General features: G+C 37.4%; 1 protein-coding gene across 2 annotated transcripts in view; it reads left to right on the top strand.

Annotated features, from left to right (window-relative positions):
• LOC126475174 (dynein axonemal assembly factor 11) overlaps window positions 1–26,442 on the top strand; it is a 228,481-nt gene that overhangs the window by 69,985 nt on the left and 132,054 nt on the right. For both annotated transcript variants that reach the window (XM_050102805.1, XM_050102806.1), the window contains one exon: window positions 12,021–12,195. In XM_050102805.1, the coding sequence (XP_049958762.1) occupies window positions 12,021–12,195 (175 nt within the window). The remainder of the gene's footprint in view (window positions 1–12,020; window positions 12,196–26,442) is intronic.

The following is a 26,442-nucleotide window of genomic DNA, read 5'->3' as shown; positions in this document are numbered from 1 at the left end:
ATGCAGATCCTCAAACTATGTGCTGTAGTTGCAAAATTGCCAAGGCATCAGATAAGCTTGTGTGTGACTGAAAGCGTAGTCCACAGTCTGCTGTATCACTGTATGCAAGAAGTTGTCAGAGACTCGCCTTGATAAGTAGTAGAGGCAATATAGTGCTCCTTCCTGATCAGTAAAGGCCCACCAGATTGTGGCAAGCGTTCGTGTGTCATGAAAACTCTAGTGTTTCTGAGCCAGTGTGAATCAGCCAACTAGTTCACAGCCAGCTTTGAACAAGTAAAGGTTGTACTACCAGTACCTTCCTCGAAGTACCTGGCAGATTCCATATTCCTAGATTTCCAAAAAGCGTTTAACATGGTGCCACACTGCAGACTGCTAACAAAGGTATGAGCATACCGAAAAGCTTCCCACATAAATGAGTGGCTCAAACACTTCTTAAGTAACAAAGCCAGTACATTGTTCTCAATGGTGTGCCTTCATCAGAGACAAGAGTGTTGTCAGGAGTGCCCCAGAGAAGTGGAATAGGACTGCTGTTATTTTCTACGCACAAAAATGATCTGGCAGACAGGGTGAACGGCAGTCCTTGGCTGTTTGCTGATGATGCAGTGGTGTACAGGAAAGTGTCATCACTGTGTGACTGTAGGAGGACACAAGATGACTTAGACAAAATTTTAGTTGTGATGAATGGCATGTAGCTCTAAATGTAGAAAAATGAAAGTTAATGCAGATGAGTAGGAAAAACAATCCCATGAAGCTTGAATACAGCTTTAGTAGTGTGGTGTTTGACAGAGGCACATTGATTAAATATCTAGGTGTAACGTTGCAAATTGATATGAACTGTAACAAGAATGTAATGATTGTAGGAGGGAAGGTGAATGGTCAGCTTCAATTTATTGAAAGAATTTTAGGAAAATGTAGTTCATCTGTAAAGAAGACCACATATAGGACACTAGTATGACCCATTCTTGAGTACTGCTTGAGCATTCAGGATCTGCACTAGGTCGGGTTTAAGGAACACACTGAAGCAATTCAGAGACTTGCTGCTAGATTTATTACAGTTAGGTTTGATCAACACATGAGTGTTATGGAGATGCAAATGCTTCGCAAACTCAAATGAGAATCACTGAAGGGAAGGCAATGTTCTTTATGGGAAACATGTGGAGGCATATAGACAGCCTTCTTTTCCTTCACCCTATTTGCAAGTGAAACAGGAAAGGAAATAACTAGTATGGTCCAGGGTACTTTCACCACACACCATGCGGTGGCTTGTGGAGTATGTATGTAGATGCGGATGTAGATTTGCAGTCAATCACCAGACCCCTGTTTGGGGAGGCAGCTTTGTTTTAGTTCACCAGAATCACCAAGTGGCACAGAGAGGCAGTGGGAAGTGAGCAGCAGTCCCACATCTCTGGTGCAGGTTGTATTCGGAGCACCATCTCGGAGCCCAGAAAGATGAGCTACAGTCCCACATCTGTGGTGCAGGTTGTATTCTGACCACCATCTCAAAATACAGAATCTTCTCCAGCTAAAAATCACTCCTTCTAACTCAGAAAATTCCACTTTACTTCAGATTAGATCCTGGCCTAGTTGCCAGTGTGGTGGCTCTCTTTTCTAATAAATTGGAAAGATTCTAACCCAAGCTCTAAAGTTCAAGCTTCTATAGTTTGCCTGGGATACACCACCACTATAAGGGGTCCCTATGAATATTAATTTACCTGTGTAAGAAACATAACTCGGATCCTAGAATATGTATTTTACATCTGTTAATAATGTTTGCATCTCCTGGCTAAAGATAAAACACGGAATAAATAATTGTCTCATTTTCATGCAGCAATTAAATAGAAAAATGCACACTCTGCAAACAGATTGAAAATAAAATATAAAATATTCTTCCTTCCATCTCATTTTGTTGCGTAAAGGAAAGGAGAAACTGCTGAGAACAAATACAATGTGTTTTTGCAACAATATGACAGGTTTTGAATGTCATAGAATTAAACCTATTGTCTTTTAAAATATGAATTTTAACTGCTTAGCTGAATACAGTCATAAACCTGTCAGTCCAAAATGGATACAGCCCTATTACATACTTCAATTAGTCTTCTTTATCTGATGACAGTGCCAGGTTGTGATGCTGTGCCTTTTAGATGACTGCTCCACAACTCCACGTCACGCACATGTGTTCTCTGGGGAATATATTCCCCAGAACTCTAACACATTTTTCCACAATTCATTAACAAATTGGATTTTTTCTCCCCTTGTCGCCAACCTCCCCTCACCCAGCAACAGTGTGAAATTAGTATTTCCCTAACTTATATTTGTAATTAATATTTTAGCAGGGAATTACTAATGAAAGAAAAAGAAAATTTTTCATGTTGATAACTTTATTTACAACTTTTTTTTTTTTTTTTTACAAAAGATTACTTTGACATAGTTAGTAAGTGCAGTTTATTTGATCTTAAGTGTTGATTATCATGGATTATATGATAGATGCAATTGTTTACTCCCACAGAAATAAAGGTTATATTACTTCACAGCTACTAGATGATTGACATAAATTCTAATTACTTGTCAGATGGATTATATTCAAGTAATAGTTTTGTGTACACAGAAGTTACATAGAACAAATAATTGCACATACACACTGATACTTTTGTAAACTGTAACTTACATTTGGTGGATCGGTTTGTTGTGACATATATCCTTACTATAACATTGTTGTCTTATAGGAGCAGATACAGTAAAAGAGCTAAAACTATAAATGCACTAAAATTTAATTTCTATGACTGTGAAATCCTAAACAAAGAATTCCCTTAACTCAACAATTTCTATATTTTAAAAGGTCAGGAAAAGGACCCATGTCATTACTCCTGCTGTGCAAGAGGGACACAATTAATCTCATAAGCTTTTCAGAATGAGATTTTCACTCTGCAGTGGAGTGTGTGTCGATATGAAACTTCCTGGCAGATTAAAACTGTGTGCCGGACCAAGACTCGAACTCAGGACCTTTGCCTTTCGCGGGCAAGTGCTCTACCATCTGAGCTACCCAAGCATGATTCACGCCCCATCCTCTCAGCTTTACTTCTGCCAGTATTTCGTCTCATACCTTCCAAACTTTACAGAAGCTCTCCTGCGAACGTTGCAGAACTAGCATTCCTGAAAGAAAGGATATTGCGGAGACATGGCTTAGCCACAGTCTGGGGGATGTTTCCAGAATGAGATTTTCAATCTGCAGCTTTTCTTTTTCCTCAAGTCTAAACCTATGGTTCGAATAAACAAAGGCTATGGCAATGTCACAAAAATACCTATTTCATTCTTCCAGGACTGGATTTGAGAGATTATATACTGTTTTCTCTGTAGAAGATTCTCCACAGAAATGAAACTGGAAGACATATACAAGTTCTGTTGATCATGAGAGAAGTACATCAGTATTCCTTTGGTTGTAGGCTACATTCTCTAACCAATTGTTTCTTTATCTACAAATTATGTTACAATGATATTATGCATGTCTGCATGATACAAGAATAAAATGTAATTCAATTATAATTATGATTACTTACAGGTCTAACTAATTTCAAAGCTATTTTTCAGTACTTTTTGAGATCTCATAACGAGCCACTAAAGACATTACAATCTTTGCACAAAGATTAGTTTGGATTAGATTTACTTTCATTCCAATTGATCTGTAGTGAGGATGCCCTCCAGGATGTAGAACATGCCACAAAAACAATAATACATGACAAATATATACAACTCAAACAAATAAGCTAATGTACCATTCCACAGGTCCCGAGTGGAATGATCGTCATTTTTTAATGAAAATAGTTTATTTATTTGTAAGGTAATAAACATGTAATAGAACTACCATAATACTCATTTGCAATAAACACATTACTGCACTGAAATTGTGCAGAAGTTATGTTGTACTTACCCACACACACACACACACACACACACACACACACACACACACAAATCATTTGGTTCTACTGAGAAATTCATCAGTGGAGCAGAAGGAGTTGGCCACCAATAAATCCTTTAGGCTTCTCTTAAACTGAATTTCATTGGTTGTTAAGTTTTTATGGCTGCTGGCAAGTTATTGAAAATGTGTGTTCCTGAATAATGCACACCTTTTTGTACAAGGGTAAGTGACTTTAAATCCTTGTGAAGATTATTCTTATTTCTAGTATTGATTTCATGAATTGAGCTGTTGGTTTGAAAAAGTGATATATTTTTAATGACAAATTTCATTAAGGAATAGCAGTAGTTAGTATCCCTAGTTCCCTAAACAGGCTTCTGCAGGATGTTCTTGAGTTCACACCACATATAACTCTTACTGCACGTTTTTGTGCCTGGAAATCTTTAGCTTGGCTTGATGAATTACCCCAAAAAGTAATCCCATATGACATTAAGGTTTGAAAGTAAGCATAGTGTGCCAGCTTTTTCATTTTTGTATCCCCGATGTCTGACACAATTCGCATTGCAAAAAGAGATTTGTTAAGATGCTTCAGCAGTTCTGTGGTGTGCTCCTCCCAGCTGAATTTATTATCAAGCTGTAATCGCAAGAATTTAACCCTGTCCACTTCTTCTATCTGCTTGTCATCATACCCCTTACAAGTTCTGAACTGCATGTAGTGTGTTTTTTCAAAGTTTAGTGATAAAGAATTGGCTGTGAGCCACTGATTAATGTCCACAAATATTTTATTAGCTGACCTTTCTAAGACTACACTTGATTTGCTATTTATTGCAATGTTTGTATCATTGACAAACAAAACGACCTTGGCATCTGGTAATGTCACTGATGAAAGGTCATTGAAATACACAAGAAAAGGTAAGGGCCCCAAAATGGAACCTTGTGGGAGCCCACATGTAATTAGTTACCAGTTGGATGATGCCTGATACCTTAAGAGATGTCTCTTTCCTGATAACACCCTTTGTTTCCTGCCAGAGATATAAGATTTGAACCATTTTGCAGCATTTCCTGTTAAACCATAATATTCTAATTTACTTAAAAGGATATTGTGATTTACACAGTCAAATGCCTTTGACAGATCACAAAATATACCAGTTGCCTGCAATTTTTTGTCTAATGAATTAGGCAGATTTTCACTGTAAGTGTAGATAGCCTTCTCAATATCAGAACCCTTTAGAAATCCGAACTGCGACTTTGACAGAATGTTATTGGAGATAAGATGGTTATAAAGCCGATTGTACATTACTTTTTCTAAAATTTTTGAGAATGCTGGCAAAAGTGAAACTGGGCAGAAATTTGATGCTATTTCTTTATCTCCTTTCTTAAACAGTGGCTTAACTTCAGCATATTTCAACCATTCAGGAAATATTCCAATGATAAACGACTGGTTACACAGATAGCTTAATATGTTACTTAACTCAGAATCACATTTTTTAATTAACTTTGTTGATATTTCATCATCCCCACTAGATGTTTTTGATTTTAAAGATTTTATGATGGGCATGATTTCTGCTGGGGTAGTGAGGGTCAAATTCATATTATGGAAGTTACTTGAATTGTCTGGTCTGAGGTATTCCATAGCAGCATCTACAGAACCTGACAACCCCATCTTTTCATTAACAGTTATAAAATGTTTGTTAAAAAGTTCTGTAATACTATACACATCTGTCACCAATGTATCATTTACTCTTAATGCTATTTGTCCCTCTTCATGTCTGGTTCTACCGGTCTCCTCCTTCACTAAATCCCATATTGTCTTTATTTTGTTATCTGTTATGACTATCTTTTCCTTGTAATATATTTGCTTTGATGTCCATATTACAGTCTTTAATATTTTGCAGTATTTCTTGTAATGTGCTATAGCATCAACATCAGAACTGTTTCGGACTGACAGATACAGTTTTCTTTTTGTTTTACAAGATACCCCTATTCCTTGAGTAATCCATGGCTTCTTTGTAGACTTTGCTCTAACCTTGGTTAGTTTTGGGGGAAAACAGTGTTCAAATAAGGTAAGCACTTTATTAGCAAAAGTGTTATATTTTTCATTCATGCCATGAGCACTGTAAACATCAGTCCAGTGAATGTCTCTGAGGAGTGTCCTAAAATAATCAAATTTTGGCTTATTGATTACCCTCTTTAGCTCAGATTTAACAGATTTTATATCCTGTTCAGTATTAACATTTAACAGAAGGAACTGCATGTCATGGTCTGAGAGGCCATTGACTATTGGTTTTGTAATATAATTTTGTTCGTTGAACTTTTCTATAAAGATATTATCAATGGCTGTTTGTGAGCAATTGGCTACCCTAGTGGGGAACGTTACAGTTGGAATTAAGTTGAATGATAGTTTTACTAACTCCAATAAGTTCTTATTGGGAGTGTCTTTAAGGAAATCTACACTGAAATCTCTAGCAACCACTATTTCTTTGTTTTTTGTTGTTAAATGGGCCAGTACAGCTTCAAGGTGGTTTATGAACAGATTAAAGTTACCTGCAGGTGCTCGATATACACTTAACATTATGAAGGATTTTTTGTGAAATTTTACTTCTGTTGCACATGCTTCCGTATGCTGTTCTAGGCAGAATTTATGAATGTCTATTCTCTTAAATTTATGACAGTTCCTGATGAATGTGACAACTCCTCCTTTCTCCATTTCTGCTCTGCAAGAGTGAGATGCTAACTTAAACCCTGTAACATTTAAAAAGTTCTATGCCAGTGGTCACATGATGTTCAGAGAGGCAGATTATGTCAGCTGGGTTTGAAGACTCTAATTCATCGATGCAGATAATTACTTCATTAATTTTATTTCTCTGACCTTGAATATTTTGATGCAATAAAGATAGCCGGCATTTCACATTGATTGATTTAAAACTGGGTAGAGTTGAAATATCTTCTGAATGTTGTAAATTCTTAACCAATAGCTGTTTATGCAGATGTAATAAGCTAGAATTATGTTTTTTGGTTTCTTTCTCAAACTGAAGGTTTGTCTCAGTCCTAGCCTCTCTTAAAATTTGGTTTCTTTCTGTCCTCCCTACCTACACACATATCATTTTGGAAGAGATCAGGACAAAAAGTAAGAGCTGAATAGATGACTTACATTAGGGATAATGCTTCTGAATTAACTGAAAGAAGAATGAGCATAGAAATGGATGTACAGAATGATTGATAGCATAGTAGAACATATATGAAGTACTTTTGAAAGTATAAGTTCTGCAGTGTATTGACACTAAATAGAAAATAACAGGAACAGTTAGGTTTATAAGATTGACATTATCAGTTATTTTTTCAACTCTTTATGTAAGAAGGTGTGGTTTCAGAATGACCAGGACATGCCTCCATGTTCTGAAGGCTTTGCTTGAGTTCTCTCAGTTCACTACTCTCAGTTTTCTATCAGAATACCAATGACCTAGGAGTTCAGTTTTAGCAATAGAATCTCCAGCAATACTTCTCATAATACACTTGCTTGCTGAGGCCTGAACTGTGTGGAAACACAGGAGCTGTGCTAAACCTTGGCAGAGCTTGCAGGCAGTAGTATAACCCCACGTTTGAGTGTTTCAAAGTCTTAAGATCCTGCAACCAACATGACCAGTTTGCATGATGATTACACGCAAGTAAAGCTGTCAAACTTCTTTCAGTATCATAAATTTGCAGTCTTAGTCATCTCCTGGCTTTAAAAGCATTCCAGACAGAAGAATTACAGACATTTACTCACCATCCTGACTTCAGTGTTGGTAAGCAGCACAGACCTATTTGTTCCCCGTAAAGCCATCTTTCAACATGACAGACTAACCTTGTTATATCCTTTAATCTTCATTAAGATATAATTAAGGGCTCTCCTTCAGTTCTCAGTAGAACCAAATTTGCATCTGAGAATCATCATGTGACCAATAATTTATTTTTTATGTATGGTGACAGTGATTCAATGGCCTATTTTTTCACATTAACTACAGTTAATTGGTTTAGAAGGCTGCTAGGTTACATCATCTTCTCAAAGAACAAGTGCTCACTGTGTTGTTCAGCAAAGATGAATGGTGCTTCCCCCCAAAAATCATGGACTTTACCATTGGTGGGGAGGCTTGCGTGCCTCATTGATACAGATAGCCATACCGTAGGTGCAACCAAAACAGAGGGGTTTGTGTAGAGAGGCCAGACAAATATGTGGTTCCTGAAGAGCGGCAGCAGCCTTTTCAGTAATTGCAGGGGCAACAGTCTGGATGATTGACTGATCTGGTCTTGTAACATTAACTAAAATGGCTTTGCTGTGCTGGTACTGTGAACAGCAGAAAGCAAGGGGAAACTACAACTGTAATTCTTCCCAAGAGCATGCAGCTCTATTGCATAGTTAAATGATGATGGCATCCTGTTGAGTAAAATATTCTGGAGGTAAGATAGTCCCCCATTCAGATCTCTGGGCGGAGTCTACTCAGGAGGAAGTCATTATTAGGAGAAAGAAAACTGGCATTATACAGATCGGAGCATGGAATGTCAGATCCCTTAATTGAGCAGGTGGGTTAGAAAATTTAAAAAGAGAAATGGATAGGTTAATGTTAGATATAGTGGGAATTAGTGAAGTTTGGTGGCAGGAGAAACAAGACTTCTGGTCAGGTGAATACAAGGTTATAAATACAAAATCAAATACGGGTAATGCAGGAGTAGGTTTTATAATGAATAAAAAAATAGAAATGGAGATAAACTACTATGAACGGCATAGTGACTGCATTATTGTAGCCAAGATAGACATGAAGCCCAACCCACCACAGTAGTACAAGTTTATGTGTCAACTAACTCCACAAATGAAGAGGAGATTGAGGAAATGTAAGATGAAATAAAAGAAATTGAATAAATTATTTTATCTCATCAGTTATCTTAAATGAAGATGAAAATTTAATAGTCATGGGTACTGGAATTTCATAATGGAAAAGTAGTAGGTGAATATGGACTGGGGGAAAGGAATGAAAGAGGAAGCTGTATAGTAGAATTTTGCACAGAGCATAGTTTAATGATAGCCAACTCTAAGTTTAAGAATCGTAAAAGAAGGTTGTCTATGTGGAGGAGACCTGGAGACACCTCAAGGTTTCAGATTGATTCTATAATAGTAAGGCAGAGGTTTCAGAACCAGGTTTTAAGTTGTAAGACCTTTCCAGGGGCAGATGTGGACTCTGATCACAATTTATTGGTTATGAAGTGTAGATTAAAACTGAAGAAACTGCAAAAAGGCAGGAATTTGGGGAGATGGGACCTGAATAAACTAAAAGAACAAGAGGTTGTAGAGAGTTTCAGAGAGAGCATGTGGGAATGATTGACAAGAACAGAGGACAGGAATGCAGTAGAACAAGAATTGGTAGCATTGAGAGATGAAATAGGCAGGGGAGGATCAATTGGGTAAAAAGACAAGGGCTAGTAGAAATCGTTTGGTAACACAAGAGATATTCAATTTAATTGATGAAAGGGGAAAATATAAAAATGCAATTACTGAAACGGACGAAAGGAATACAAACATTTATAAAATGAAATCAACAGAAGTGCAAAATGGCAAAGTGGGAATGGCTAGAGGACAAATGTAAGAATGCAGAAGATATATCACTAAGAGTAAGATAAATGCTGTCTGCAGGAAAATTGAAGAGACCTTTGGAGAAAAGAGAACCACCTGTATGAATATCACAAACACAAATGGAAAACGAGTCCTAAACAAAGAGGGGAAAGCAGAAAGCTGGAAGTAGTCTATAAAGTGTCTATACAAGACAGATGTACTTTAGGGCAATATTATGGAAATGGAAAAGGATGTAGATGAAGATGAAAAGGGAAATGTGATACTGCGTGAAGAACTTGGCAAAGCACTGGAAGACTTAAGTCGAAACAAGGCCTTGGGATTAGACAACATTCCTTTAGAGCTTGGGAGCCTTGGGAGAGCCAGGCACGGCAAAACTCTTCCATCTGGTGAGTGTGATATGAGACAGGCGAAATACCCTCAGACTTCAAGAAAAATATAATAATTCAATTTCCAAAGAAACTGGGAGCTAACCAGTGTGAAAATTACCAAACTATTAGTTTAATAAGTCACAGTTGCAAAATACTAACATGAATCCTTTACAGAAGAATGGAAAAACTGGTAGAAGCCAACCTTGGGAGAGATCAGTCTGGATTCCGGAGAAATGTAGGAACATTCAAGGCAGCATTGATTGTACAACATCTCAGAGAAGATAGGTTATGGAAAGGCAGACCTAGGTTTATAGCTTTTGTAGACTTAAGAGAAACCTTTTGTTAATGTTGAGTAGAATACTCACTTTCAAATTTTAAGGGTGGCAGGGATAAAATACAGGGAGAGAAAGGCTATTTAAAATTTGTGCAGGAACCAGATTGCAGTTACAAGAGTTGAGAGGCACAAAAGGAAAGCAGTGGTGGAGAAGGGAGTGAAACAGGGTTGTAGCCTATCCCCGATGTTATTAAATTGTAAACTGAGCAAGCAGTAAAGGAAAAAAAATGGAGTAGGAAGAAGAAATAAAAACTTTGAGGCTTGTCTATGACATTATAATTCTGTCAAAGACAGCAAAGGACTTGTAAGAGGAGTTGAATGGAATGGACAGTGTCTTGAAAGGAAGATAGAAGATGAACATCAACAAAAGCAAAATGATGATAATGGAATTTAGTCGAATTAAATCAGGTGATGTTGAGGGAATTAGATTAGGAAATGAGACACTTAAAGTACTAGATGAGTTTTGCGATTTGGGAAGAAAAATAACTGATGAGAGGATATAAAATGTAGACTGGCAATGGCAAGAAAAGTGTTTCTGCAGAAGAGAAATTTATTGACATTGTGTATAGATTTAAGGGTCAGGAAGTCCTTTCTGAAAGTATTTATGTGGAGTTTAGCTAAGTATGGAAGTGAAACGTGGACAATAAACATTTTAGACAAGAAGAAAACAGAAGCTTTTGAAATGTAGTGCTATAGAAGAATGCTGAAGATTAGGTGGGTTGATCATGTAACTACTGAGGAGGTACTATATAGAAATGGGGAGAAGAGAAATTTGTGGTACAGCCTGTTTAGAAGAAGGGATTGGTTGGTAGGACACATTCTGAGACATCAAGGTATCACCAGTTTAGTACTGGATGGAAGTGTGCAAGGTAAAAATTATAGAGGGAGACCAAGAGATGAATACAGTAAACAGATTCAGAAGGATGTAGATTGCAATAATTGCTCGGAGGTGAAGAGGCTTGCAGAGGATAGAGTAGCTTGGAGAGCTGCATCAAACCAGTCTTAGAACTGAAGACCACAATAACAACAACAACAAAAACAAAAGGTGATTCTTGTAAAAAGTTTGTTGATACTTCAAAAATGTTCCTTTTATTTGTTGAATTGTTTTCATTAGCCATATTATTTATTTAGTATTTCATAGAAATGCATCATACAGTCTCTTTCATGAAACATTAATGACCTCATTACATAGCAATAGGAATAAAACTGGCCTCTATTTAGTCAAATTATGCTTTTCAAATAAAAAAGAAATAATCTCATCTCATTTCAGCAGTTAACACAGTTTACAGCTCAAGTGATGTCACAGTGTTTCAGTTATAAAGACAATTGTGCTGAAATAGTTGTTTTGAGGTGATTCACAGAACCATTAAAATGTGGATGCATATACAAATCAACATATTGGGATCAGTACTTTACTCACTCAGACTCAGGCTTGTACACACTTACAAGCTCTGCTCCCCCCCCCCCCCCTCCCTTCTCTCTCTCTCTCTCTCTCTCTCTCCCCCCCCCCCTCTCTCTTTCTCTCTCTCTCTCTCTCTCTCTCTCTCTCTCTCTCTCTCTCTCTCTCTCTCTCTCTCTCTCACACACACACACACACACACACACTCACACACACACACACACATTGCTGAATTGTAGTCAAATGACACAATGACACCCAGAATGAAATTTTTTGTGCGTCAAAATACATTGAATATCTTGTAGAAACACTTCATGTGTCTTTATCACATAATGTAAAATAATTACTGCAAAGTTGTCATATTTACTTATTTATGTCAACATTTTCTCATTTTTGCACAGAAAATCTTTCAAAACTGAAAAAGCTTGAATACTTGAATTTGGCACTGAATAACATAGAGCTAATAGAAAATCTTGAGGCATGTGAATCATTGCAGAAACTGGATTTGACTTTAAATTTTATTGGACAGCTTCAAACAGTTGAGTCTCTGAAGAATAATATTCATTTACATACTCTGTAAGTAAAACATAGCATGTTAAGTAATTCTGATTTTTCTATTAGCATTTCAATATTGTTTGAATCATTACGGAAATATATGCTGCCTCCTACTCTGACACCTTTCCCTTCACCTTTATGTGCTCTCATCTTCACAACAAGTGGATCAATCTCAACCTGGGTTGTGAGTGACCTTCCCCTCCTTTCCAGCTTTCCCCAACAAATCCATTTCTCCTCCACGGTAAATGAACATAAAGGTTTCAAAAGCTTGGAAGCTTTGTTTCTAATTTCTAAGTGTTTGTCTTACATTACTTGAAATATTTGTTTTTGGAAGTAAGTATTGGCCAGCTCTTCTGTCTCCATGTCTCACTGTGTAACAGTTATTTCAAATATCTTCTGTATTTCATTCTAAAAATTTGGATTATGTCTAATAAATGCTTTTGTTGTCAGATTAGTGTCAGCACTTCTGGCAGACCACACACAAGTTTATAGTTTGATGTAAATCCAACAGCTCATAATTCAACCTATAGTACATGATTTCATTGTCAGTTTGATGATAGCACTTTCAACAGTACTTCACCTTACTTTGTTGTTTGCTGTAAATCCAATAGATGGTGTAGCAATGTCCATACTGTGATTGCTGTTGATTCTGCACCTTCAGTCATTGTTGTGGGACTTAAGTATTTTTATATACTGCAATGAATAGTATAATTATTGTAAATAAATACTCCTAATCGTACAAGATCCAGCTGCTTGCTGACACCCTAGGACAAAAACGAAGTTGAGGAACTAAAAAGGCATTTGATACATTCAACAACCAATTCATGATGGGAGGCATGACAATGCAGTGCCTGACGTGCAACAATAAAGTCTTGCTTGTAGCAGTCTTACAGTTAAGAAGTAGCTGTTAACAAAGTTCTTTTATTGTTATTTTAAGAAGTAGTTGTTAACAAAGTTCTTTTATTCTTATTTTAGTGCCACAGACCACAAAGTACCATTGTATTCATTGACTTTTTAGAAAGTCATAATTAGGTGATCTGTTTGAAAAGAAAGAAGAAATGGAACAGAAAAATCTCAAAAATTAAATTACAATCTCAAACCAATTTATCTCTTGCTCCATGCACTCGAACATCTTACATAGTAACTCATTAAAAGGATGCATCCAGCACTTGGATATAAGTACAACTGAACAGGTTAGGAGAGGCACTCACAATATATAGTATTGTGTAGTACGGTACTTAATTGGTCCTCTTCTTCTTTTCATGTGCATAGGTACAACCAGCAGAAAAACGCTCCTACCCAAGCACTAAAAAGGCAACTACATTCCTGTTTGAAAGACTGACTGAAAAGTGGGGTACTAGCTGCCCCATTCTACCTTCCTTAGCACCTTTAAAAATGCACCCAAGAATTTTGGCATGCGAAACATTCATGCTCTTTTTAACCTGCATCTCACCCATCACTCCCACAAAGTCCCTTAACTGTAACTTCCTCATACCCACTAGTCCATCACTGTAAGTCGCTCATACCCATCCAGTCCCACTGTCCCATTCTCATTCACTTATTCATCCCAACACATTGTCATTATCTCGTTGTGTCTCTCCAACTGTCACTGTCCCCTGTCTCACAGCCACAGACTCCTTCACTGTGTCCTACTACTACTGTGTCCTCTCACTGTCACTGTCTTCTTCTTGCTGTCTCACACTCCTTCTATCTCTTTCATTCCTTTCCACTGTTGCTGTCCCCTCTCACTGTCACTATCTCTCTCTCTCTTCCTCATTGTCATTGTCATAGTCTCTGTCTCTCATTATCACTGGTTCTCACCCACTTCCACTTCTTCCTTCTCTTTATTCCTGTCCTACTGGTGCTGGCTCCTTCACCCTTTTCCTAGGACTGTTCTGTCAGTGTCAACTATATTCCAGTGCAGTTGTGTTCCTCTCTTCCTCTTACATTGCCATAGTCTTCTTCGCTCTTTTTTTGTACAACTACTGTCTAATATTGTCTAGTACTTATTATTATTTTTGTCTCTTTCCCATTGTCACTCTTTACTTCTCTCTCAGTGTAAAAAGGTGTCAATATGTCCACATGCCAAAATTTTTGCAAACATTTTTGAAGGTGCTGAGGGAGGTAGAATGAGGCAGCTGGTAGTCCACTTTTCAGACACATTCTTTTAAACAGAAGTATATTCACCTTCTTTGTTCTTGGATAGGAACATTTTTCCACTGGATCCCTTCTTTTCCCTTCCGCAGCAGGGCATGTCACTCATATGAAAAGAAGTTTATGGATCAGTAAAATCTTGGTGTTTTACATATGTGAAATTGGCGTAATGTAAAACTAATTTTACTTCAGGCAGGATTTTAAGTGGACTTGATATTTTGCATGTGCGTCAGTATTACAACTATTACAACATGGGATTCCCAGGGCCCTTCTGATGATAATGGAGATACTTTACAGCAAATTCATTTGTGCTATATCACTTTATAAAGTATGTTTTCTCCTCATGCCAGATTTTATTTGTTTATTTTATCTGTGTATCTTATGTGTACAAGTAGGGTAACTTTGAACATCTGTAACTTGGAGATGGTTAAAGATATTGAGAAAATTTTCAAGGTTGTTCAAGATTGGGATCTTAGGAATATATCATAAGAATTTCAGCCATTTGCTTTGAACATCTCTCTTGGAATCTGTGGCTCAGTTTTGGAATTAAAAAATAGTTAAAAAACTTTAGTTTTTGGAATTGTGTAAGGAATTGTGTAGTACTCAGTTTTTACAGTTTCTAACACACAATTCAACAAAACCTGACGTTTTAATCTCACTGAACAGGCATATGATTAGTGAAACTGAACAGTTCAAATTTCTAGGTGTTCAGATAGATAGTAAGCTGTCGTGGAAAGCCCATGTTCAGGATCTTGTTCAAAGACTTAATACTGCCATTTTCACTATTCGAACGGTATCGAAAGTGAGTGATCGTTCGACACGTAAATTAGTCTACTTTGCTTATTTTCATTCACTTGTGTCGTATGGTATTATGTTTTGGGGTAACTCTTCCCATTCTAGAAGGATATTTTTGGCTCAGAAATGGGCAGTTCGGGCAATAAGTGGTGTGAGTTCACGAACATCTTGTCGACCTCTGTTCACGAGTCTAGGTATTTTGACATTGGCCTCTCAATATGTATATTCCTTATTGTCATTTCTTGTTACCAATATTAGTTTATTTCCAACAATAATCAGCTTTCACTCGGTTAATACTCGGCAGAAATCAAACCTCCATTAACTCTTGTGCAAAAAGGTGTGCAGTATACTGCTGCATCCATTTTCAATAAGCTGCCACTCGAATTCAAAAATCTTAGCAGTAATCCATGCGCTTTCAAATCGAAACTGAAGAGTTTCCTCATGGGTCACTCCTTCTATTCTGTCGAGGAGTTCCTTGAAAAATTAAGCTGATTCTCATTGTATTGCTGAGAGCGTTTGCTTAAACTTATGGACTGATTTTCTTTCAGGTTCATGAACATTTATTTTTATCTGTTATTACTTTTATGTTGTAAGTTCATGTACTGACACGTTCCATGACCTTGGAGATTTGCTCCTCAATTTGGTCCTACAGAACTTGACGTGTAAATAAATAAATAAATAAAATCAGTCATGAACTAATGTTGTCCCCATAAGCCCCTTAAGGCCCACAGTAGACCACATCAAATACAATAAGAACCAAACAGTTTGCTTCATTTGCCTAAGCAGGAGAAATTGTGTAATATTCACACTTTGATTCTGTACTGTAGGATAGTAACACTAAGTTAATCCTCATGTTGCATATACAAATGGTCCCTAGCCCAAGAGCTGTCCAAAACACTTGACTATACCTTTCTATCACTGATAGGACCTGAGGAATGAGCCCTGGAATAATCTCGTTCTTATGCACGGCATTTTGGAACATATTACATAGCTCATGCTGCCACATGTGTACGAGGGACATATAGGACAAATCAAGTGATATGATACTATATGATAGGTGAAAATATCTTCACTCTGATTGGTGGAACTGAAGTCTGCAGTTAACTGCCTAACTTGTAAGCCTTAAATACCATACATAAGATTAAAGTAATCACAATGTAAAATTGGTTACAAGATAAAACCTTATCAAAATAAACACTGGCAGAAATCCTGTAATTACTGGTGTAGGTAATGTACACATTCACTAGAAGTGAGTAACTAAATAATCACTATGTTCCCTTAGGAAATATACATAGTCTATAAAAACAGCTCTTAGTTGGTTGCCTGTCCCATAGATTATAATTCTCATCACTCAGTGTGGTTTTGAATGTGTGATTTAATTTACAATCCTAATATGTTATAAACTTTGTTAGTGAAATGCAGGACAACATGCTGACCATCTGCATGATGATGATTTATGTTAATTTTTTGATAATAGTGATTTATATATAGTTATATAGATTGACATATAGTGATTATACCATCTCCCCCCCCCTTTTTAATCTTGAAGTTGGTGGGGAGGCTTGCGTACCTCAGCGATACAGATAGCTGTACCATAGGTGCAACCACAACGGTGGGGTATCTGTTGAGAGACCAGACAAACATGTGGTTCCTGAAGAGGGGCAACAGCCTTTTCAGTAGTTGCAGAGGCATCAGTCTGGTGATTGACCGATCGGGCCTTGTAACATTAACCAAAACAGCCTTGCCGTGCTGGTACTGCGAACAGCTGAGAGCAAGGGGAAACTACAGCCATAATTTTTCTTGAGGGCATTCAGCTTTACTGTATGGTTAAATGATGATAGCATCCTCTTGGGTAAAATATTCCAGAGGTAAAATAGTCCCCCATTTGGATCTCTGGGTAGGGACTACTCAGCAGGACGTCATTATTAGGAGAAGAAAACTGGCATTCTACAGATCAGAGCGTGGAATGTCAGATCCCTTAATCGGGCAGGTAGGTTAGAAAATTTAAAAAGAGAAATGGATTGGTTAAAGTTAGATATAGTGGGAATTAGTGAAGTTCGGTGGCAGGAGAAACAAGACTTCTGGTCAGGTGAATACAGGGTTATCAATACAAAATCGAATTGGGGTAACTCAGGAGTAGGTTTAATAATGAATAAAAAATAGGAGCATGAGTAAGCAACTACAAACAGCATAGTGAATGCATTATTGTAGCTAAGATAAATACGATGCTCATGCCTACCACAGTAGTACAAATTTATATGCTAACTAGCTCCGCAGATGATGAAGAGATTGAAGAAATCTATGATTTGATAAAAGAAATTATTCCGATAGTGATGGGAGATGAAAATTAAATACTCATGGGGGATTGGAATTTGATAGTAGGGAAAGGAAGAGAAGGAAAAGTAGTAGGTGAATATGGAATAGGGGTGAGGAATGAAAGAGGAAGCCACCTGGTAGAATTTTACACAGAGCATAACTTAATAATAGCTAAGACTTGGTTTAAGAATCATGACAGAAGGTTGTATATGTGGAAGAGGCCTGGAGACACTGGAAGATTTGGGATAGATTATATAATGGTTAGACAGATATTTAGGAACCAGGTTTTAAATTGTAAGACATATCCAGGGGCAGATGTGGACTCTGACCACAATTTACTGGTTATGAACTGCAGATTAAAACTGAAGAAACTGCAAAAAGGTGGCATTTTAAGGTGATGGGACATGTATAAACTGAAAGACCCAGAGGTTGTAGAGAATTTCAGAAAGAGTGTTAGGGAATGATTGACAATAACGGAGGAAAGAAATACAATAGAAGAAGAATGGTTAGCTTTGAGAGATGAAAAAGTGAAGGCAGCAAAGGATCAAGTAGGTAAAAACACAAGGGCTAGTAGACATCCTTGGGTAACAGAAGAGATACTGAAGTTAATTGATGAAAGGAGAAAACATAAAAATGCAGTACATGAAGCAGGCGGAAAGGAATACAAATGTCTCAAAAATGAGATTGACAGGAAGTGCAAAATGGCTAAGCAGGGATGACTAGGGGACAAATGTAAGGATGTAGAGACATATATCACTAGGGGTAAGATAGATACAGCCTACAGGAAAATTAAAGAGACCTTTAGAGAAAAGGGAACTAACTGAATGAATATCAAGAGATGAAATGGAGAATGAATCCTAGACAAAGAGGGGAAAGCAGGAAGATGGAAGGAGTATACAGAGGGCCTATACAAGAGTGATGTACTTGTGGGTAATATTATCAAAATGGAAGAGGACATAGATGAAGATGAAATGGGAGATATGATACTGCGTGAAGAATTTGACAGACCACTGAAAGATCCAAGTCAAAACAAGGCCCTGGGAGTAGACAACATTCCATTAGAACTACTGATAGCCTTGGGAGAACCAACCATGACAAGTCTCTACCAACTGGTGAGCAAAATGTATGAGACAGTCGAAATAACCTCTGACATTGTGAAGAATATATTAACTCTAATCCCAAAGAAAGCAGGTGTTAACAGATGTGAAAATTACCGAACTATCAGATTAATAAGTTATGGCTGCAAAATACTGACACAAATTCTGTACAGACGAATGGAAAAACTGGTAGAAGCTGACCTCGGGGAAGATCAGTTTGGATTCTGTAGAAATGTTGGAACATGCGAGGCAATACTGACCCTATGACTTATCTTAGAAGATAGATTAAGGAAAGACAAACCTACTTTTCTAGAATTTGTAGACTTAGAGAAAGCTTTTGACAATGTTGACTGGAACACTCTGTTTCAAATTCTGAAGGTTGCAGGCATCAAATACAGGGAGCAAAAGGCTATTTACAATTTGTACAGAAACCAGATGGCAGTTATAAGAGTCAGGAAGCATGAAAGGGAAGCAATTGTTGGAAAAGGAGTGAGACAGGGTTGTAGCCTTTCCCCAATGTTATTCAGTCTGTATATTGAGCAAGCAGTGAAGGACACAAAAGAACAATTTGGAGTAGGAATTAAAAGCCATGGAGAAGAAATAAAAACTTTGAGGTTTGCCAATGACATTGTAATTCTGTCAGAGACAGCAAAGGACCTGGAAGAGCATTCGATCAGAATGGACAGTGTCTTGAAAAGAGGATATAAGATGAACATCAACAGAAACAAAGTGAGGATAATGGAATGTAGTCGCATTAAATCAGGTAGTGCTGAGGGAATTAGATTAGGAAATGAGACACTTAGAAAGTGTTTCTGAAAAAGAGAAATTTGTTAACATCGAGTATAGATTTAAGTGTCAGGAAGTCCTTTCTGAAAGTATTTGTATGGAGTATAGCCATGTATGGAAGTGAAACATTTACGACAAATGGTTTGGACAAGAAGAGAATAGAAGCTTTTGAAATGTGGTGCTACAGAAGAATGCTGAAGATTAGATGAGTATATCACATAACTAATGAGGAGGTACTGAACAGAACTGGGAAGAAGAGGAATTTGTGGCACAATTTGACTAGAAGAAGGGATTAGTTGGTAGGACATGTTCTGAGGCATCAAGGGATCACCAATTTAGTATTGGAGGGAAGCACGGAGGGTAAAAATCATAGAGGGAGACCAAGGGATGAATACAGTAAGCAGATTCAGAAGGATGTATGTTGCAGTAGTTACTCCTCAGCGATGAAGAACTTTGCACAGGATAGGGTAGCAAGGAGAGCTGCATCAAACCAGTCTCTGCACTGAAGACCATAACAACAACAGTGATTTATACTTAACTCTATCAGTCCTCATACACACACACACACACACACACACACACACACACATTGTAGTATTACACATTAAGAAATTATTCAATGGAGATGAAAGAGTTCTGAGTTGTATCAAAGGAAATTTCAGTCAAGAAAACTCATAAATTATGAGACAGACTTGCCAGCCAGTACCTACCTTCAAGAGGCGAAATATGTACTACTGTCTATAGACAATAGAAAAGTAAAAATTCTGACAGTATTCTAGCTTTGGAAACTATAAGTTCATTCCTCAGGGAGGAAGGTTAAAAAGGAAGAACAGGTCATTCAGGCAGAAGGATGAGAGGGTCCAAACTGTAGTGATGGTAACGGTAGACATACATGAAGAGGAAGGTATCAGGGAGATTAGGTTAGAGATGATAAAAGAAAGGGAGATTAAATCAAGGAGACTCTCAGGATGCAAGGAGATGTTGGAGGGAAATCTACTATCTCTGCAGTTCAGAGAAATGAGTATCGGGTGGGAGAATCCAAATAGCCCATGTGATATACTGTATTTATGCAAATTTAATGTGCCATAGAATGTAAAGCATGCCCCAATTTTAGTTGTTAAATCACTGGTAGGCTAAATTTATTTTACACAACAATGGATATATACACCAACTATCAAAACAATAACAATTTTTAGTGACTTATTGCTAAGTGAGCCATTGTTAAGTGACACAGTGATTATAAAAAAAGAACACGAAACATGATTACCTATGTGACATGCTAACAAACATACCATAAATTACAGTTGTAACTCATCATTATTCAATCATATTATCATCACTGATATCTTCTGAAGAGTTTACATCAGAAACTGATTCATTCCTCTTTCCCCATCATCTTCGGTGTCATTCCAGAACATGTCACCTTCACTGCCATCCAGAGTATTTGAAATGCACCATGATCAATCATACTACAGTGATTTTCCAGGCAGTCAAAACCCATTGTGCAATTATGTGGTCTGCTGGACACTTAATTTTTCCTGTTGGAATCAGTTCATGGTATTTTTGGTTCACAAAACCAGTTTTTGAACTGTTCCTTAATATAACCTATGATAAGTTTATTTATACTAATGTTCATAGGTTGTAATGCAGAAGTCATTCCTCCAGGAATAATAACAAGATCACTGGCTAGGCTGTGGATCTTCTTTTTTATGTCATAAGGGAGATGCCTACAAAATGCATCAAGACAAAATGTTGATAGTAGTTTGGAAAGCCCACCAGGATGGAGTTTCCATACTTTTGGAGTTAGTCAAGCATTAAAGTTTCAGTCATCCGTCCCTTCTCTTGATTTTAAACAGCTTTGCCTACGTAGTCCATCAAAAAATTCTGCTCTTTCCAAAGTGTGATAACATACCATTGAAATCCTAGAAGTTTTTTCTCAAAATACTGTGGAAGCTTTTGGCATACTGTTGTATGGTGTCATGAGATAAGCTTGCCCATTTCATAAAGCAATCAATCCATCCACTGTTAGCCTTAAACTCTTGCCTTGGTGTATTAAGAACTGCAGCTATATCTTTTGCTTCGTTTTTTATGGTGTCTCTAGTCACACGTTGCCCATTCTTCTTCCTTTCATGGACAAATTCCAAAACTTTTTCTTCAGCATCAAGATGTCTTCCTCTGCAAGGGCCAATGAATTTCTTTCTGGTAGTGGTAGTTGCAAACAATGCCAGTTTCTGTTTCTTCCATAACCAAACATTACTCTCAGTTACACTGAACTCTCATTCCACCATTACCATATTTTTCAGCATAAAGAATTACTTTACACTTGAAAGTAGCACTATATGATGTTCTTCTCTGCTTGCCTTCCATTTCGTGACTACTAATGCAAACACACTATGTGGTAATAAGCCAACAACAATGTAATGAAGTTTGTACTCAAATGTGATATAGAATCTTATACACATCCCAGTTTTGAATATTGCATATGGTGAAAAAAGTGTGCAATAGATTTGTGTAAATATGGTAGCAAGTACTCAGGTCCATTGAGTCCTGTCCCCTAACTCAAGGAACCTGAGTGCTTGCGATAATAACTAGACTATTTGCAACCATCCACCAGATACTAGTTTCCCTAAACTCTAGAGATTAGATTTATGTCCTAATTCTTAATCGCATTACTCGTCTCTCTTCCCTTAAATCTGCTTTACTCCTTACTCTGTCATAGCTAACACTTGGTTCAAGAATCATGAAAGAAGGTTGTATACATGGAAGAAGCCTGGAAATACTAGAATGTATCAGATAGATATATAATGGTAAGACAGAGATTTAGGAACCAGGTTTTAAATTGTAAGACATTTCCAGGGGCAGATGTGGACTCTGACCACAATCTATTGGTTCTGAATTGTAGATTAAAACTGAATTTAAGGAGATGGGACCTGGATAAACTGACTAAACCGGAGGTTGTACAGAGTTTCAGGGAGAGAATAAGGGAACAATTGACAGGAATGGAGGAAAGAAATACAGTAGAAGAAGAATGGGTAGCTTTGAGGCATGAAGTAGTGAAGGCAGCAGAGGATCAAGTAGGTAAAAAGATGAGGGCTAGTGGAAATCCTTGGGTAACGGAAGAAATATTAAATTTAATTGATGAAAGGAGAAAATATAAAAATGCAGTAAATGAAGCAGGCAAAAAGGAATACAAATGTCTCAAAAATGAGATCGACAGGAAGTGCAAAATGGCTAAGCAGGTATGGCTAGAGGATAAATGTAAGGATATAGAGGCTTATCTCACTAGGGGTAAGATAGATACTGCCTACAGGAAAATTAAAGAGACTTTTGGAGAAAAGAGAACCACTTTTATGAATATCAAGAGCTCAGACAGAAACCCAGTTCTAAGCAAAGAAGGGAAAGCAGAAAGGTGGAAGGAATGTATAGAGGGTCTATACAAGAGTGATGTACTTGAGGACAATGTTATGGAAATGGAAGAGGATGTAGATGAAGATGAAATGGGAGATATGATACTGCGTGAAGAGTTTGACAGAGCACTGAAAGACCTGAGTCAAAACAAGACCCTGGGAGTAGACAACATTCCATTAGAACTACTGACAGCCTTGAGAGAGCCAGCCCTCACCATCCGGTGAGCAAGATGTATGAGACAGGCGAACCACCTTCAGACATCAAGAAGAATATAATAATTCCAATCCCAAACAAAGCAGGTGTTGACAGATGTGAAAATTACCAAACTATGAGTTTAATAAGTCATGGCTGCAAAATATTAACACGAATTCTTTACAGGCGAATGGAAATACTGGTAGAAGCCGACCTTGGGAAAGTTCTGTTTGGATTCTGTAGAAGATTTGGAACTCGTGAGGCAATACTGACCCTACGACTTATTAGAAGATAGATGAGGAAAGGCATGAAAGGGAAGCAGTGGTTGGGAAGGGAGTAAGACAGGGTTGTAGCTTACCCCCATGTTATTCAATCTGTATATTGAGCAAGTAGTGAAGGAAACAAAAGAAAAATTCGGAGTAGGTGTTAAAACCCATGGAGAAGAAATAAAAAGTTTGAGGTTCGCTGATGACATTGTAATTCTGTCAGAGACAGCAAAGGACTTTGAAGAGCAGTTGAACGGAATGGATAGTGTCTTGAAAGGAGGATATAAGATGAACATCATCAAAATGAGGATAATGGAATGTAGTCGAATTAAATCGGGTGATGCTGAGGGTATTAGACTACGAAATGAGACACTTAAAGTAGTAAAGGAGTTTTGCTATTTGGGGAGCAAAATAACTGATGATGGGTGAAGTAGAGAGGATATACAATGTAGACTGGCAATTGCAAGGAAAGCATTTCTGAAGAAGAGAATTTTGTTAACATCGAGTATAGATTTAAGTGTCAGGAAGTCGTTTCTGAAAGTATTTGTATGGAGTGTAGCCATGTATGGAAGTGAAACATGGACAATAAATAGTTTGGACAAGAAGAGAATAAAAGCTTTTGAAATGTGGTGCTGCAGAAGAATGCAGAAGATTAGATGGGTAGATCACATAACTAATGAGGAGGTATTGAATAGAATTTGGGAGAAGAGGAGTTTGTGGCACAACTTGACTAGGAGAAAGTATCGGTTGGTAGGACATGTTCTGAGGCATCAAGGGATCACTAATTTAGTATTGGAGGGCAGCGTGGAGGGTAAAAATTGTAGAGGGAGACCAAGAGATGAATGCACTAAGCAGATTCAGAAGGATGTAGGTTGCAGTAGGTACTGGGAGATGAAGAAGCTTGCACAGGATAGAGTAGCCTGGAGAGCTGCATCAAAGCAGTCTCAGGACTGAAGACCACAACAACAACAACACTCATTAGATTCTTCTCATAACTGAGTAAATGTGCAAAAATTTTTATGGGTGAATGCCTCACTGCTTTCTGTGCCAAATTAACTCATACATACCCAGAGCTTGGAGTTTTAAGCTTTTCACACAGGTCATTTATTAGTGACCACAGACAACAGCAGTAACAGTAATTTCTAGCTGTCAGTTCAGAAAGGAGAATTTATCAGTTGGTCAACAATGACCCCCATAACACATAAAATTGTGTGGCACTATATAACACGTATAATGAAAATAAAACATATTTTATACTAATCAGTGTTTATTATTAGGAATTTGATAATCAGTCTTTCTTATTGCAAATTATGAACTATTAAGAAATCATGCTAGGTAGGTAAGGAACATAAAACATAACTCCCCAAAGTATTTGTGATACAAATTTATGTTATATTTCTGGCACAATTTAACAGTTTTATTTTTACAAAAACCACATCTTCCTCTGACCTGACCAGTGAGAATCATGTGCTGAGCAAAATTTTTCCTTACCGAAACAGATTTAATCATTCTCATTTGGCACTGAGGCACAGCCTAAGTTTTAGGATTACCATATTTCTGGGGTAAAGACCTGCAATAGATTTGTGAAATTCCATTGTACCTCATGTTCATTGCTAGTGATCTGGCAAGCAATGAAGAATTGTTGACTGTGACATTAACAAGCCACATTATTATGGCAATTCGGTAAACTCCAGTTTTAGCATCCAGTCTGTGTACTCCACTCATAAATTAGTTTTACTGATCTGCAATGTTTGACTGATCAGTATCAATTTTCTGTTCAGCAGTGACTGAATAACGATTCACTTTTTGAACGGGATGTACTCCAAATTCATTAGACAATGGTGAAACCAAACTGTTGTCATTACGTTGTACAAAGCATATATTATTGTTCGTGTCTGACCTGTAGTCATAAAATCCTCTGGGTTGCTTTTTGCAAGACTCGACCTCCATTAGCAGACATTTGCCTACTCTCTTTTGGTCAACAGTTCCAGTAATTTTCACATTGCTTCCTTGCAAAGTTGTTGGCAATCCTGGGGATAGGAAAAAATTTGTACAATACACAGAAAACTGTGGGTTTGGATATTAATTTTTTATTGTAATTGTCAGCTTGGTAAAAATATGTTCTCTGAGGCCTGTATCTCATGATTCAGGTCATCCCTCATACAAGTCAACTTGAAACAGTACCCTTAACAAGTTGCTGTAATCTATACTTTGAATCCAAAACAACTTGGCTTTACAGCCATGATGTTCATAAGCAGGTACCTTTCATTAATCAGTACTAAAGTTTTTCTCATTGGGTGTGTACACAAGAAATTTTACTTTCATGATGTCAAACAGTGGCCAAATTTTAGCCATTTTGTCACATGTGCTTAACTTGTTGTTATCTGTGACATGAAAATGCCTAATTTTCTCTTCAAACTGATTACATTACATCGATTTGACCACTAAAACATTGTGCATATCTGTTTTGGCCTCTCAATACATGTGATGCCATGGTAAAAGTGTGTAACAACTGAGAATCAATATATTTAGAAAACAGTACATTTCATCCCCCAAAAAATAGAAACTAGCTTTATGTTTTTCAATCGTGTACAATACCGTGTGCCTTACAGTGTGTCTTATGACATCTCTTGATTGAAAAATATCTCTAAGAACTCTGTTGGTTCACTGCCTTTATTGAGGGTAAGCACTACACATGGAGCCAGCAGTGACAGTTCATCCTTTCAGGGAAGCAAACCTCTCTTTATCCATTTGTGTGGCATGATGCGCTGACTTCCTTGTCATAAAGAAGGACCACCAGAATGATTGTCAGCCCTGTCGCACTGCCCAGCCGAGGCAGACTATTCATCAGAGTGATGATGCAGCTGTGTGAACTGCATGAATTGGTCCCAGATGTCATTGGAATAGATTCAAAGACTGTATCATCATCATCATGTTTGTGTTGTAGTACCACTCTCTGGCTGAGGCGAGTAATTGATTTCAGTTCAACCTATTTATGCTGCCACAATCCATTTCTCTGAAGTTGCTGTCTGATGTCATACCTCTACAAGGTGGACATCATCATCTTCTGAACCCTCGAGGAGCTCAGCTATTTCGTTAGTAGTAAGCTTCTGCTGGGGCCTCAAAAAGAAAATAATAAGAACTTTAAGCATAATTTATGCCCACGGGGCTGTTACTAACCCACAAAAATACTTCCAGCTAGAAAATAAATTTTATAAGAATGATTGTGTGTACTGTCTAAGTCACATATGTAA

Source organism: Schistocerca serialis, chromosome 4, assembly GCF_023864345.2.
Source record: "Schistocerca serialis cubense isolate TAMUIC-IGC-003099 chromosome 4, iqSchSeri2.2, whole genome shotgun sequence".
Taxonomy (NCBI): Eukaryota; Metazoa; Arthropoda; class Insecta; order Orthoptera; family Acrididae; genus Schistocerca; species Schistocerca serialis.
This window is presented reverse-complemented; position numbering and strand designations above follow the sequence as displayed.